Source organism: Indicator indicator, chromosome 5 (genome assembly GCF_027791375.1).
Source record: "Indicator indicator isolate 239-I01 chromosome 5, UM_Iind_1.1, whole genome shotgun sequence".
NCBI classification, from domain to species: domain Eukaryota; kingdom Metazoa; phylum Chordata; class Aves; order Piciformes; family Indicatoridae; genus Indicator; species Indicator indicator.
Genome location: NC_072014.1, coordinates 14,013,879 through 14,025,926, shown reverse-complemented (window position 1 = coordinate 14,025,926; position 12,048 = coordinate 14,013,879). Strand labels below are relative to the sequence as shown.

General features: G+C 44.1%; 1 protein-coding gene across 3 annotated transcripts; it reads right to left on the bottom strand.

Annotated features, from left to right (window-relative positions):
* Positions 1-5,061: 5,061 nt before the first annotated feature.
* LOC128967034 (caspase-8-like) lies at positions 5,062-11,866 on the bottom strand. 3 transcript variants are annotated; one of them, XM_054381010.1, is made up of 6 exons: positions 11,559-11,866; positions 11,022-11,133; positions 7,884-8,075; positions 7,294-7,432; positions 5,875-6,376; positions 5,062-5,603 (listed from the first exon to the last, which is right to left on the bottom strand). In XM_054381010.1, the coding sequence occupies exons 1-6, from the start codon at positions 11,864-11,866 to the stop codon at positions 5,468-5,470; spliced, it is 1,389 nt and encodes a 462-aa protein (XP_054236985.1). In that variant the 3' UTR covers positions 5,062-5,467. The 3 variants fall into 3 exon arrangements, with proteins under 3 accessions (XP_054236985.1, XP_054236986.1, XP_054236987.1); XM_054381011.1 differs by lacking the exon at positions 7,294-7,432 and having other exon boundaries at positions 5,875-6,400; positions 7,916-8,075; XM_054381012.1 differs by lacking the exon at positions 7,294-7,432 and having other exon boundaries at positions 7,937-8,075.
* Between the last annotated feature and the right edge of the window lie 182 nt (positions 11,867-12,048).

Genomic DNA, 12,048 nt, shown 5'->3' with positions numbered 1-12,048 from the left:
CACAAAAATATTCAGGAACTCCTGGAGTTGCCTTTTGCTGTTGAAGCAAAACCTTACACTTATAAAAGGTGAATTTTATTTAAAATACTATATACGGGTTAATTTTTTTTTTAATGAAAAAGATTTAATTTCTTCATGTAACTATTTGTTTGTACATAAGTAGCTGTGCAGGAGGTCTAGCCTAGCTATGTAAGGTAAGAGTGAAAGGAGTGGGGGGTTGGTAATTTTGCTCTCCAGTGAACTAAGGTATATCTGCTGCGTGCTTTTAACATCTAGGGAAACACAGGAATGAGTTAACAAAGGATTAGACAGTTTGGTATCAACAGAGAAGTCTCTCGTGTGTCAAAATATGTCTCTTTCCTGTGTGTTACAGGAATATGTGTAAGTTACAGATAAATGTTATTACACTGTTTTTTTTAAACTACTTTCATTAGAGAACTCCAGCCATTGGATCATTCTGTTATAAACAGAAGCAGCAAATCAACTAAATCAGAATTCCTTTGGCAGACCAGGATTCAGTTAAAAGTCATCTAAAAGAACATTCATTAAATGATGTTTCTCTGTGTGAGACTTCCCTATTTCATAGCTCAACAACATAAACTGGTTCAGTTCAAACAATACTGTGGTTATGTGGAGAGGTTCTGTTTGCTTGTTTGTGTCCTATGGGATGATGGATCATCAGCTACTTCACACAAGGCAAGAAGAAAACGGAAGAATCTGTATACCAATGTGTGTATGCGTTGTCTGGCTCGGTGATGTGTACTGCAGTGCTGTTGAACCTCCGTTATGCGTTTATACTTTTCCATGGTCACACACATTCTATATATATGTGCCCAGCTTGCAGCAGCAGAGAAAATGGGTACTTCATCTTCTGGATTTTGGCACAAAACAAACTTTTTTGAATACTATACTTGTTTAGAAGAACACATTAAAAGTTGCCATTATTCTAGGAACTGATTCATCTTCTGTTGCATCCTGTAAGAGATGAGACAGACTTTTGTGACTGGGATAGCTGAGACCCTGCACAAGGTCTTTTGATCCTTGAGTGGGAGGTAGAAGTATGAGGAAACGGAGAATTAAATTTCAGAAAAGTTCTCTAATCTTTGAGATGAAACCAGAAAGGACTTACCCATGCTTGGGAAGGTTTCAAGAGACAGAAGTAAATTGTTGTAGTATTTACTTTTATTAAGATTGGCTTAAACCAAGCACAATTTTATAGCTTTCTAGTTTCACGTTTTTTGATAGACTCAGTGATAACTTACATGCTCAAAGTACGTGTGCTCAAAGTTACAAGTCTACTGGAGTCAAGCAGCAGTAGAAAGGGAAGGTGAGGTTTGGGTTGGGGCCTCATTTGGCTGTTACTGGAGGGGCACTAGACAAAAAGTTTGAAAGGTCTAGGAACTTCATAGTGTTTTTTCATCTGCTTTTTGCACTTACTGTTGTTTAGTAGTCTAGTGTGAATTTTATAATAAATATGTGTAACAAACCATTTTTCAGTATCTTGGTTATGTTGTGTGGTTTGTTCCAGATGTCATCTTCTATACTACAGTGTTTTCTATAACAAACCTAAACTTAGGCCTTTTTTGGCTCAAATTTATTTGTTGTTATATTGTACACAAGCTTAATGAGTTAGTATCTGCACAAATGGTTGTAAAAACGAAGAAATTGATGTAATGACTTAATGAGGCTGCAGTGGGCTGTTAGCTGTTACAGGTGGCAGATGACTATGCAGTAAATGTCTGCTAACAGTGCTGTTGTTTTCCCATCTCAGTAGCTGATGTGCTGTTGTTTTCCCATCTCAGTAGCTGATGTGCTGTTGTTTTCCCATCTCAGTAGCTGATGTGCTGTTGTTTTCCCATCTCAGTAGCTGATGTGCTGTTGTTTTCCCATCTCAGTAGCTGATGTTAAATCAACCCTCTGTAATTACAAATAGGGGGGAGAGAGAGAGAGAAACTGAAACCAAGCTACTTGCTGGAGTACTCCTTTGTGTAAGTCTCACTGAATCTCCTGGCACAGAGGTGCCAAATGCCTGCCTGTGGCTGTGCATGCCACCTTCAGCACAAGCCCCTGCATTCACATTTCAGGCTGAAAGGTCCTGATCATTTTACCCAGAACACTCAAGTTTCCTCAGCAGTAGAGAATGGGAACATCAATTTGCAGTTAACAGATTGTTACCTGAATTAGTCAAAGTTCCTGACTGGTTCCTCTAGATCTCTGGCATGACACCTCAACAGAACCACTGTTCTCCTGTGGGTAAGTATCCTGTATTTATGTAGCTTATTTTTCTGATGTGAGAAGGAGACAAGCTTTCAATCTCATCAATCTGAGGTTGAATTTTCGACTCAACTTTTGATGAGTTGGACATACAGTTGTTTCACTTGGAAAAGACCTCTAAGGTCATCGAGTCCAACACATTAGGGAGACATTCTCTTCCCACTGTTCTCTGTTAATTGTCACACTTCTAAATGATCCTGCTGCAAGCTCAAACTCCCAATATTTGGATTGCAAGAGGTGTTGACCAAATTTCCTTAACTAGCAAGTAGGTAACTTATACTGTTTCCTTGTAACACATGTATTTAGGCATCATGTTTGCATGTCCTCAGAGCAAAGGACAATGTTACCAACTTAATTAACTACTGGGATTGCAGAAGTGTATTTCACAGTGGAGCTAAAAGGTGCCAGAACAACTATATTGGGATTTATGGCTACATGCTTTCTTTGCATCAAAGCTGTTCATGATGCATATAGAAAGAAAACGTCAGTATACAAGTTCCTGTTGAACTTAAGAAAGTTCAGCTGTCCTGACAAGCCTGAGGAGCACAGCTATCTGCCCTTTTGTAAGTGTGTACATACTGTCTAACACTTTGGTGATGCTTTTTTTCCCCCCACTTGCTCTCTAGCACTTAAGGTGTAGTAAGCTGTAAGCCCTTCAAAGCTGCAAGAAGAGAGCTAGAACTACAAAAGCACAGACGTGCCTGAGGAAGGTGCAGGTAAGAACTTCCTGAAGAAAATAAATAGGTTTGTTAAGCCACCTATATCAGTGGGATTTTGGCAATTCTGAAATTCTGAAATAATTCTTCAGATGAAATTTGGAAGCACCTTGAGCTCCTTTCTTGTTTTCCTTTTGGTTGGTCTAAAGAAAGACAATCTCCCAGGAGCAAGGGCCTTTAAAAAGCATTTTACACTATGGAGAAGTGAATACAAATAAGGCCTTTTCTGTGGGCTGGAATCTTCACTTGAAAGTATCCAGCTCTTGCAGTTGAACTCTCAGTGCCTAGGTTTGGATAGCCTAAGAGAAGTTGTGCTCTTAGAAGAAATTTTCAAATTAGTTGGAAAGACAGAAAAGTTGTGTGCTGATTTTTGTCTGGGGTAGTTAATTATAGTAGCTGGTGTGTCGCTGGTTTGGGTTTGTGACGAAAACAGCATAGATAACACACGGGTTGGTGAGTAGTGCTTACTGTGGCTGGGGCAGCCTTGTCTGCTTATTATCTGTCCCGTGAGTAGGCTGGGGATGCGCAAGGAATTGGGAGGGGACACAGCTGCGCCAGCTGACCCCAACTGAAGGAAGGAATATTCCATACCCTGTAACATCATGCTCATCAATAAAACTGGAGGAAGAAGGAAGAGGAGATGTTTGGAATGATGGTGTTTGCCTTCATGTAACCATTTATGTGTGATGGAGCCTTGCTTTCCTGCCCATGAAGAATGGTGAATGAATTCCTTGGTTTGTTTTGCTTGTGTGTGTAGAATCATAGAATTACCTGGGCTGGAAAGGACCTCTCATGGTCTTCTAGTCCAATGCCTTTGCAGGGAGCAGTGACATCCTCAACCAGATCAGGTCACTCCCACAGCCCAGGTCAAGCCTCATCTTGAGTATCTCCTGGGATGGGGCCTCAAACCACCTCTCTGGGTATCCTCTTCCAGTGCTCAAGCACTCTCCTTGTAAAGAACTTCTTTCCGAACATCCAAGCTAAATGTGCTCTTCTCTAATTTAAAACCACTTCCCCTTGTGCTCTCACTGCAGGCCTTCATAAGCAGCAGTCCCTCTCCAGCCTTCTTGTAGGCCCCCTTCAGGTACTGGAAGGTCATTATTCAGTCTTGCCAGAGCCTCCTCTTCTCCAGGCTGAACACCCTCAGCCCTCTCAGCCTCTCATTGTAGCAGAGGTGCTCCAGCTCCCTGATCATTTTTGTGGCCCTCCTCTGGACCTGCTCTCTCAGGTCCATGGCTTTCCTGTGTTGAGGGGTGGAGAGGTAGATGCAGTACTCCAGGTGGGGTCTCAGCAGACCAGAGTCAAGTGGCAGAATCACCTCTCTGGATCTGGCCATGCATCTTTTGATGCAACCCAGGAGGTGATTTGGTTTCTGGGCTGCAAGTGCACACTGCCTGCTCATGTCCAGCTTCTTGTCCACGAGCACCCCCAACTTCTTTCCCTCAGGGCTGCTTTCTCTCACCTCTTCCCCCAGCCTGTTACCAAGGCTGGTACCAAAGAGAGAAGTATTGCCCACAGGAGTCTAGGGAGGGGACTTAGGCTACAGTGAAGATCTGTTTAGTTAATGGTATCCAGTGTAGATGATTATTTAAGGCTGAAAGCTGTAACAAGGGTGTAACAGAATGAACATCTCATTTCAAGCAAAGCAGAATACCAAAGCTTTACCTTCTACTCAGAGCTTGTAAAGCTCCCTGTTCTGTGTGCTTATTAATCATGTGAGGCAATACCAAAATTTATTTTAAGGACTGGGTACTTACCTAGGAACTTCTTTTGCTGTGCTTAGAACTGAGACTCAAAGATCAGCCAGGTAAGTGAACACAGGATAATTGGACATCTTCAAACATAAAGCAGTCCTCAAGCAACTGATCTTCACTGTTAAAACTACTCTAGGTAGAGTACACTCTGAAACGCAGGTCACAGCCACATCCTGCTGAGGATGCTGGGGGACAAGGGCTGAACATTTCCTTAAGTTGTACCAAAACACTAAAAATTATTTTTAGTAGTGAGGAGAAGTAACAAAACACACAGATGTGAACGGATGCTATCCTATAAAACATGCATTGTTCCTCCCTTTATTTTTTAAAAGTTACATGTAAAATACACAAGGCTTCGTAACAGTTGTCTTAAAATGTGCAGTGGGAAGATACCACTGCAAAGGCAGTGTGGTACAGATGATAGAAAACACTTGAGCATATTTTAAGAAACCACACCTCTAACAGCAGCTCAGAGATGCTCTCAAATATAAAGCATCATGTGCGTTAACACAAATTTCTTAAGGCTTTTGCTCCTTGGTTGTATTTTCAGTAAAAACATTTGTTCTTGTGGTAAGAGCAGACACTGAAAAATCTTAGCTTTCTTAGCTAGTAAGTTCTTAAAAGTTTTTGATTCTAATAAATTCTAGTAAGTTCTAAAGTTCTTAGCTGATACTAGGCAACTCCAGCTGCTGCAGCTCCCTCTGCCATGCAGTTCCTTCCCATTTAGTTGACAGGAAAGATAAGCTTTTTCCTCAGTGTGAAACTGGGCTGTGGCATCTGCTTCTGTGCATTTTGACTGCAACTCTTTTTGCTCACCTCTTGATTGACTGCTGTCAGGATGGTGAGAATATCTTCTCCTCTGCAAAAAGACAAGTATGTTTTATATTAGGGAAGCAGTTAATAGCAGAAAAATTGCCACATTCTCACATATCTTGTTCTATACCAGTACTAACAGCTCCTGTTTTGAACAGGCTTCACAGCAGTTTGTTCAAAGCAGTTTATCTATCTCCATAGTGCTGCTCTGTGCTACATTACTGTGCCCTCCCAACACATACCCTCTACCTCTGCATCCAAACCACACTTGTCATTCAGAGGGAAAAGACATAGGAGTTGCTTATGAAAACAGTTACCGAGGACAGCTGTACTCCAAGTGCTGGCACAATGCCTGTATGTACCATGTCCCCTCCCTTCGGCTTCTGTAGGAAACGTAATCTTGCAGGGTAGCCATACCCAAGAGGAAGTCTGCCTCTGCAGGGATGCAGTCAAATTGCAGTCTTGCATCTGTTTCTACAGAAGAATCTTGCTCTACTGAATCTGTTTCAATGGGCACACCTTTCTGGAAAGATTCACCTTGACAGGCCTGAATAAAAAAGACTTTTGGTTTTCCAGCAAGTGAGCAGCAATTGTGTCCAGTGAAAGAAGTAGTCAGTTCCTGGATAGGTACTTCCTGCCCATCAACACCATATACACTGCCTTTTTTCCCATGAGATAGGATACAGCAAACAAAACAGTCTTTGTCCTTGTGGTCTTCGCAGCGGTAGGTGTCCACAGTCTTGCGCATTCCCTCTGCAGTGAGGTCTCTGTGTTCTGCTACTGCAAAGTGAAGCTTGCTAAAGACTCTTCTTAGAGCCGCTGGAAAATAAATAGAAGGTTGGACTCCACAATTGCAAATTGCATTTCTAGAGACAATTTTTTTTTTTTAAAGTCCTGCTACACAATTATCCAGCAGTTACATTCCTGCTCTGAAAATAGTTTAATAGTCTAACCACTAATCATATGTTTATGGAGTTCCCTTCTCTCATTAAAATGCTTCCTTGAAATCTTGCTGTTTAGTACTGCCTGTCTGGAAAGTCTGCAGAGCTATGAAAGCTGTATCTCTCTCCCCCACCTACTTCACAGCTACTCTGTCTCTCAGAAGGTGCTGAACAGTGCAGCTGCTATACCCAAAAGAACAGGACACTAGCCTTTGGGGAAGTACCTGTGTCACAAAGAGAAACTGCACTCTGACAACTCAGTGAAATAAGGTCCCTTCATGGATTTTATCTCTTGGCACAGATAATGCAGATAGCACAAATACACCCATCTCACAGGCTCTAGGACCTGCATTGAACTATGCTGCTGCAGGACAGCCTGCTAAAATCAAGGTGCCAGAATAGCATTACTGAGTCCCTAAATTCCAACACACTCCTTCCTGCCCCCAGCCCCACCCAACCCCCCATTTTTTTTCTTTTCAAGTTGGATGTTAAACAACGAATACCCAATTTTTGCTCAGCAGCAAATCCATTTCTGCATATCTGAACAGTAGTATGCATAAGGCTGATGGAAAGCTAGTCTAGCTTGTAAAGTTCAGGCCAAGTTTGCTGCTTAATGTTGCAGTAAACTCAGTAAACCAGCAAAAAGCTCATGAATTGTTCTGAGTCAGCCAGTAAGAGCTTGATGAATTGATGAGGATTTGCCAGCACAGGACACAGAGCCAACTCAGCCACTACAACAAAAACATCCTATGAAGGGAAGATTGAAATGCAAACTTTTAGTAGAGAGTACTGTACCTGCATCCATGTCTGTCCCATCCCGATCCCTCAGGTTTCTGAGTTCTGGTACTGCTTCCCTGGCTTTTGCAAAATTGTGATTATTGAGGATTAGGCACACTCCCCGGGGCCGGCTAGTCATTTTGTAAGCCTCAAGCTGCTGCAAACAAAGAATATTGCTGCTTCACTCTCCTTCTCAGCATGTGCTAGTGGTACAGCAGGGTGAAGTACCACCTGGCTTTCTAGGCAGCTCTCTCTACACAGCATTGCTGGCAAATTGCCACCCCACCACCTTTGGGACTCTGTACCCAGCACACCCCCACACACCCTCCAACCCACATAATCATCACAGGGTGCTGCATTCACCCACTTCTCCATGCCTGTCCACCCGTTGTACCACACTCAACCTGTCTTGCTACCCCTGCAAATTTTTCAAACGTTTTAATGTTGCAGGAGCTGCTGCCTGTGCCTTAGCTTCAGAATAAAGGATGTTGCAAAGTGGTGCATCTTAGTTTTTCAAAACAGTGCTTTTAAATTGGGCTTACAGTTAACTGTTCACCTTACAGAGGGATGGTCTCTTCTAAGACAAAATTATGATGTTTCTAAGAAACAAAATGACTTACCTGAGAATATTCTTCACAGCTGTCAGGAGAATTTGTTTTACCAATTAGGTTTAATTCATACTCTTCAATTTTCTTCAACAGGCTGATGTTAATTTCTGCACAGAGCCTCTTCAGGATACTTAGGTTGTCTTCTCCCAAAATCCCCTTCTTCTCCATGCCAATGAAAATGTCCAGCATCATCTGGGTAATCAGAAAGGTAGTTTGCTCTTAGGGAACATCCATGCTGCCACTGAGATGGAAGCTGCAATGTGCACTTAAATACAGATACATGCACCCCACAGAGTCAGTCCAGCTGACTGGTAGCTCAGCTGAGACTGCAGCTGAGTCAATGGAACCTAGTTCAACACAACCTGATAGTACTGTAAATGCATACATCATCTTAAAATGGACTCACTTCCCTTCCACAGCTCAGAGATGCTGAGATCTGCTAAGATGTAATTCAGGACATCTAATGATGATCATAATGAACATATGATGTTACTTTCAGTAACTTCTTTAAGGTACTATCTTGTAAACTTAACTGCAACACAAGAATCACTGTATTGACCATCTTGAGCAACGGCAAAAATGGGAACATGTAAGCATGGAATTATGCTGTAGGGATTTCTCTGAAGCAAGCAGGGAGGCTGAATAAAAGGTAGACTGGTGGAGCCAGGTTCTGCCCTCCTTGAAACACAAGGGGGACTACCTGTCAGAAAGCACACAGGATCAAGTGTCTCCTGTATCCTGCTCCTGTCAGTCCAAAGGCAGAAACCTAAATTAAAAGAGTGAATGGAGACAAGTCCATGGTCAGGGAAGCAGGTAAACTCCCTGCTTACCCACCTTGCCGCTCCAGACATCTCTAAACAACACATACGAGACTCTGGTTCAGAAAGACAAGGCAAATGAAGATGTGGATAGTGGGTAATCTATACCAGAGGTGTCTTTACAGTCAGAAAATCTTACCCCTGTACCATGACCTTATCTATAAGGAAGAAAAGGAGGGTTATAGTTATAGATGACTCCCTTCTGAGGGGAAGAGAGGGTCCAATATGGTGGGTAGACCCTTCTCATAGGGAGTTTGCTGTCTCCCTGGAGCCTGAGTTAAGGACATCACTAGGAAACTTCCTAGCTTGGTACAATCCTCAGACTATTACCCTTTACTGATCTTCCACATCTGTGACAAGTGGTGGGATGACACACCAGAGTTAGAGGGACTGGGTGCTAGAAAGGGCCTTGAACCTGCTGTCCCATGGCATGCTGGGGACACTGCAGCACAGTCAAAGTCTTACAGAGATGAGTCAGCAGCTCCTGAAGTAGCAGGAGCCAATATGGAAACACCTGTGAAACACCTTAAGAGAATAAAGGGGTGTTTGTCTAAGAAGGTGACATGTAGCATGGGCAACAGACAGGAGGAGCTGGAAACTATTCTGCTTCTGGAAAACTACAATACAGTGGCCATTACTGAAACTTGTTGAGATGAATCGTATGACTGGAGTATAGCTATCAGTGGCTACACACTGTTCAGAACAGACAGGAGAGGTTGTCCTCTGTGTTAAGAAATGGATAGAGTGTGAAGAGATGTCCCTAAAGAACAGCCAAGTCAAAAGTTTATGGTGAGGAATTAGAGACCAAGGCAACAAGGGGAACGCTGTGGTTGTGTCTGCTACAGGACACCCGATCAAGCCTATGGGTGAAGCCTTGCTCCAGCTACAGGAGGCATGCTTGCAGGCTCTTGTTCCTGCTGGGGGATTTTAACCACCCCAGCATCTGCTGGAAAAATAACATAGCAAGCCATAGGCAATCCAGGAGACTCCTGGAGTGTCTCAGTGATAACTTAAGACAGCCCTACTTGAGGGGATGCAATACTCGATCTGAGGGTCACCAATGCAGGTAAGCTCATCAGGGATGTCAAGAGTGGAGGCAGTCTGAGCTGCAGTGATTACACACTGGTGAAATTCACAGTCCTAAGAGAGACGAGTCAGAAAAGGAGTAGAGTCAGGATCCTGAATTTTAGGAAAGAAAACTTCCATCTTTTCAAGGAACACTAACTCTTCAAGGAGTTAGTCAATGGGACTCCTGGGGAAATGGTCCTCAGGTACAAGGGAGCAGGAACTGAGCTGGTAGATCTTTAAGGACACTTTCCATAGAGTGCAAGAACTCTCAATCCCCAGGTGTAAGAAATAAGGCAAGGAAGAGAAGAGACCAGCATGGCTAAGTCAAGAGCTGTGGGTCAAACTAAAATGTAAGAAGGAATGGCACAGGCAGTTCAAATAGGGATAGGTATCTTGGGAGGAATACAGGGATGCTGCCTGGTTATGTAGGTATGAGGTCAGGAAGGCCAGGGCATGGTTGGAGCAGAACTTGGCAAGGGATACAAAAAATAACAAGGTCTTCAACAGGTATGTCAACCAGAAAAGGAAAGTTAAAGAAAACATACCCCTACTGATGGGCAAGAAACGGCAAGCTAGTAACAACAGACAAGGAGAAGGCTGAGATTCTCAACAATCTTTTTGCCTTGGTCTTCACTGGCAACCTCTCTCCTCACACCTCCCAAGTTGAAGGATCACAAGACAAGGGATGAGGTGGGACAAACACTGTAAGTGAAGACAAGGTTTGTGACCACTGAGGAATCTGAACAGATGTAAATCTATGGGACCCAATCACAGAGTCCTGAAGGAATTGGCTGATGTAGTTACCAAGCCACTCTCCATGATACCTGAAATGTCATGGCAGTCAGCTACATCCCTGGTAACTCGAAGCAAGGAAACATTACACCCATTTTTAGACAGGATAAAACAGAGGACTGTGGAGATTAGTGACTTGTCAGCCTCACCTCCATGCCTGAGAAAATCATGAAACACATACTTCTAGAAACTCTGATAAGGTGCAGGGCTGGCCCCCACCTGATAAGGTGCTGGTCAGTGGCACTGCTGCAAAAGCTGTGAATAACCACCAGCACAGATAAGTCCCATGTGCACCAGAGCCTACAATCCCTTTCTAGATGTACCCTTTTCCTTATGGTGCTCCACCAGAAGGCAAGTGACACTCATTCCTCCTGTAACAACCCAAATGCCTCAATGGATTATAATAATTTTAAGGAAGGGGGAAAAAAAAAAAAAAAAAAAGGACTGAAGTAATTCTTACAGTTATTGTCTCAGGGTTTTGCCTGCATTTTGGTAATTCTTTCCCCAAAAGAAACTTGAAATAATTCAGCTCATCTTTGGTGACATCTTCTGACAGCTGAAAGAGCAGGTATCTGGAAAGAGGAGGACACTGTTTCAGGGCAGCCTGAAGTCAAAATACGTTAGCTGCAATTAAAAAGAAATCAGTTTTCTTAAAATCGTAACAGCGCTGAAACTTTCTGGAGTTAAGAACAAAGACACTGCACCACGCAGCACCCGGGCAGGGAGGCCTTCGGGGGCTGTTCAGCATTTCAGAAAGGTGTGGCATTAAATTTCTGCCTTTTACTGCCCAGAAAGTTAATCTTTCCGTACGGCTGTAGTTGCTTTCACGTGCAACAGGTTTGTGCACTTCCAAACCTTAGCCAGGTGTTCAGATCACCGTTAAAAACTTATACCAACCATAGGAGATGTGCAGCCGGTTAAGAGCGAGCTCCTAGCCATCGGCGCTGCGCGCCCCCCACCCCAAGCCGCCCGGTGATCCGTGCCGCCGGTCACTCGCCTGTACGCCGACACCCGGGCCCTGCCTGGGATCTTCAGCTCTCTCTCCATCTCCTCACGGCTGGAGCCTAGGTGGGCAACCAGGAGGTCGATCCGACTGATCCGGTAGAGCAGCTCCTTCAGGAAGGACAGGTTCCCCGCCTCGATCATGCCTTTCTCCCGCAGCGCTTCGAAAAGGTCCTGTGCATTCTGGATGGCTTCCAGCTTCCTCAGAGGGACATACTCCTGGCTGAGGAACTTCAGAGACGCCAGCTCGGACTCACCCAGCTCCTCGCTGACCGCCAGCAGCCGTGGTCTGAGCAGCTCCATAGCCCCAAAGCGGCACCCTCGAGTGAGGGCAGAGGGCGCTTCGCCTCCGTGCTTCCGCCCGCCGCAGGACGGGGGCGGGCAGAAGGCGGCGCTTGGGCCGCCGGGAGCTGTAGTTCTTGGATATACCAACCAAACCCCAGAGCCTAACTTTAAAACTGCCCATCCGCCAGGGAGGACTTCTC

What these genes read in the sequence shown, in the direction of transcription:
- LOC128967034 (XM_054381010.1), bottom strand. Translation starts at nt 11,866, where the DNA reads ATGGAGCTGCTCAGACCACGGCTGCTGGCGGTCAGCGAGGAGCTGGGT. An exon ending in GCCCGGGTGTCGGCGTACAG is followed by an intron (nt 11,134 to 11,558) that starts GCGAGTGACCGG and finishes TCCTCTTTCCAG; the next exon opens with ATACCTGCTCTTTCAGCTGT. An exon ending in ATTCTCAGGTAAGTCATTTT is followed by an intron (nt 7,433 to 7,883) that starts GTTTCTTAGAAA and finishes CTTTGTTTGCAG; the next exon opens with CAGCTTGAGGCTTACAAAAT.